General features: G+C 39.3%; 1 protein-coding gene across 2 annotated transcripts in view; it reads left to right on the plus strand.

The window, feature by feature from the left end:
- The window catches only part of LOC130075529 (oxysterol-binding protein-related protein 10), a 43,566-nt gene that overhangs the window by 15,615 nt on the left and 25,451 nt on the right, over positions 1-2,500 (plus strand). For both annotated transcript variants that reach the window (XM_056240144.1, XM_056240145.1), the window contains exon 2: positions 183-358. In XM_056240144.1, coding sequence (XP_056096119.1) covers positions 183-358 — 176 coding nt within the window. The remainder of the gene's footprint in view (positions 1-182; positions 359-2,500) is intronic.

Consider the following 2,500-nt stretch of genomic DNA (forward strand, 5'->3'; position numbering starts at 1 on the left):
ATATGAAAGTACATATGAAAGTAAATCATATATTATTTCAGACTGATGGTCAACACAAATAGAGAATTAATTCCAGCTCTACTGACTCCACACTCACTTTCAAGTTTTGGAAAAGTCGTGATCCAGTTATATTGTGATGTGTCTCATTATCCTGATGTGTGTGTGTGTGTGTGTGTGTGCAGGTATTTCGTGTTGGACCCTGATGTGGGTCAGCTGCAGTACTTCGTGCACGAGCAGGGGCGGAGCCTGAAGCCCCGGGGTTCCCTGCCTCTGATTGGTGCTTCCGTGACGACGAGCGACGAGGCGCCTCACATGTTCGTCGTCAGCTCGGCCAATGGGGAGCTCTTCAAACTCAGAGGTATTCCAACACTCGTCACTGTCCGGAGCACATATATTATATATTATATATAACACCTCGTCACTCTGCTTCTGGAGCTTCAACACGTGCTCGTGACGCTCAGGTCGGAGATGAAGGTTACTGTTACCGTGACAACCAGCAGCCTCTGTTTCAGAAAGTTCGTGCCAATGACATCACTGAAGAAGATCATGTGACCGTCACTGTCCAGAGTGTTTATTCAGGGGTTTCTCAGTCTATTCACATGATATATATATATATATATATTAGGGGTGTAATGATGCCCTCATGTCACGATTCGATGAATTCATGATACAATATTATTGCAATACTCAATATATTTATGCAAGACATATGATAAATGAGCTGTTGATTAAAATGCTAAATTTGATATTACATTGTGTGTGTAAATGAATCGGCTTGGACTTGGTGCTGAAACCCAAAGCACAGACAATAGACACACCAGAATAACAATATTCATGATTCTGAAGCTGAAAATACTGAATTATTTTAGACAAATATGCTTGAACTCTTTCACTGACTAGATATATTTAAAATAATGTCGGACACTTTTTACTGGTAACATCAGACATTATCAGGACACACACATATTCCCCCATTGCTTTATTATACTTTATGTTCAACATTATATATAGTAGTTTAATAGTTCTGACACTAAAACACTGAAATCAATACATATTGTCACTACACACGATACACATTGTTGCAATTTTGTATTGCAATATATTGTAACACTTGTGTGTGTGTGTGTGTCTCTGTGTCTCTGTGTTAGAGTGTGTGTGTGTGTGTGTTAGAGTGTGTTTTAGAGAGTGTGTGTGTGTGTGTGTCTGTGTGTTAGAGTGTGTTTTAGAGAGAGTGTGTGTGTCTGTGTGTTAGAGTGTGTTTTAGAGAGAGAGAGAGTACGTGTGCGTGTGTGTGTATTAGAGTGTGTTTTAGAGAGTGCGTGTGTGTGTGTGTGTTAGAGTGTGTTTTAGAGAGAGAGAGAGAGAGTGTGTGTGTGTGTGTTAGAGTGTGTTTTAGACAAACTAATATACAGTATATATATATTTAATGTTCAGGCCACAGTAGTGTTGAGTCTTAATGACTCGTTCACCTCATATTAATATCAGTCATTTCATCATAATTATAGCACGAGCTTGTTTAAATTGCTGATGATGAGCTGCAGTGAAGGTTATTCGTGATGATGCGTCCTCCACAATTCATAAGATTGAGTATTAATCTGACTCTGATGAAGGTGATCCTGCATGAGAGAGAAAATTAATTTCTATGAGCATCAATAACTAAGAAACAGGAACATCTGCCATATTGACTTCCAGAGGATCTGCTCACTGCTGCCACCGCAAGGGGTTCTGGGTAATTACTGTAAAAAAAAATATATAATCTAACATCTAACTGAACAGTATGGATGGAAAACTTTAGGTGTCTAATGATTTGTTTTGATTTCGGTTCAGTTACAAAGTGTTGCAATATGAAATTATGAATGCCATATTATTGTCTGTCCTGTAATGTTCCCGTTCATTTTTAGTCTCGTGTTTGAAATATTTCTAGTTTGGCCAGTTTAGCTCATCATGGTTTCTCTGATGTCTTGTGTGTCGGCCGGTTCAATAAACATAATTATTTAATAACATTCCGAATTCCAAAGATGGATTTCAGTGCAGAATCGTTTGAGAAAACATTATGACACATCTGAGAATTTATTTTTTAATATCTGTTATTGTTAGTACATACTGCGTGTGTGTGTGTGTGTGTGTGTTTGAGTTAGTGTGCGTGCTAGTGTGTGTGTGTGTGTGTGTGTGTGTGTGTGTGTGTGTTTTAGAGTGTGTGTGGGTGTTAGAGTGTGTGTGTGTGTGTGTGTTTGAGTTAGTGTGCGTGCTAGTGTGTGTGTGTGTGTGTGTGTGTGTGTGTTTTAGAGTGTGTGTGGGTGTTAGAGTGCGTGTGTGAGTGTGAGTGTGTTAGAGTATGTTTTAGAGTGTGTGTGTGTGAGTGTGACAGTGTTTGCGTGTATGTGTGAGTGTGTTAGAGTGTTTTAGAGAGTGTGTGTGTGTGTGTGTGTCCTGTGTGTGTGTGTGTTTTAGAGTGTGTTTAGAGAGTGTGTGTGTGTGTTAGAGTGTGTTTTAGAGAGTG

The sequence above is a fragment of the Rhinichthys klamathensis genome, unplaced genomic scaffold, assembly GCF_029890125.1.
Source record: "Rhinichthys klamathensis goyatoka isolate OS25496 unplaced genomic scaffold, OSU_Roscu_1.1 h1tg000582l_1, whole genome shotgun sequence".
In the NCBI taxonomy this organism is placed as follows: Eukaryota; Metazoa; Chordata; class Actinopteri; order Cypriniformes; family Leuciscidae; genus Rhinichthys; species Rhinichthys klamathensis.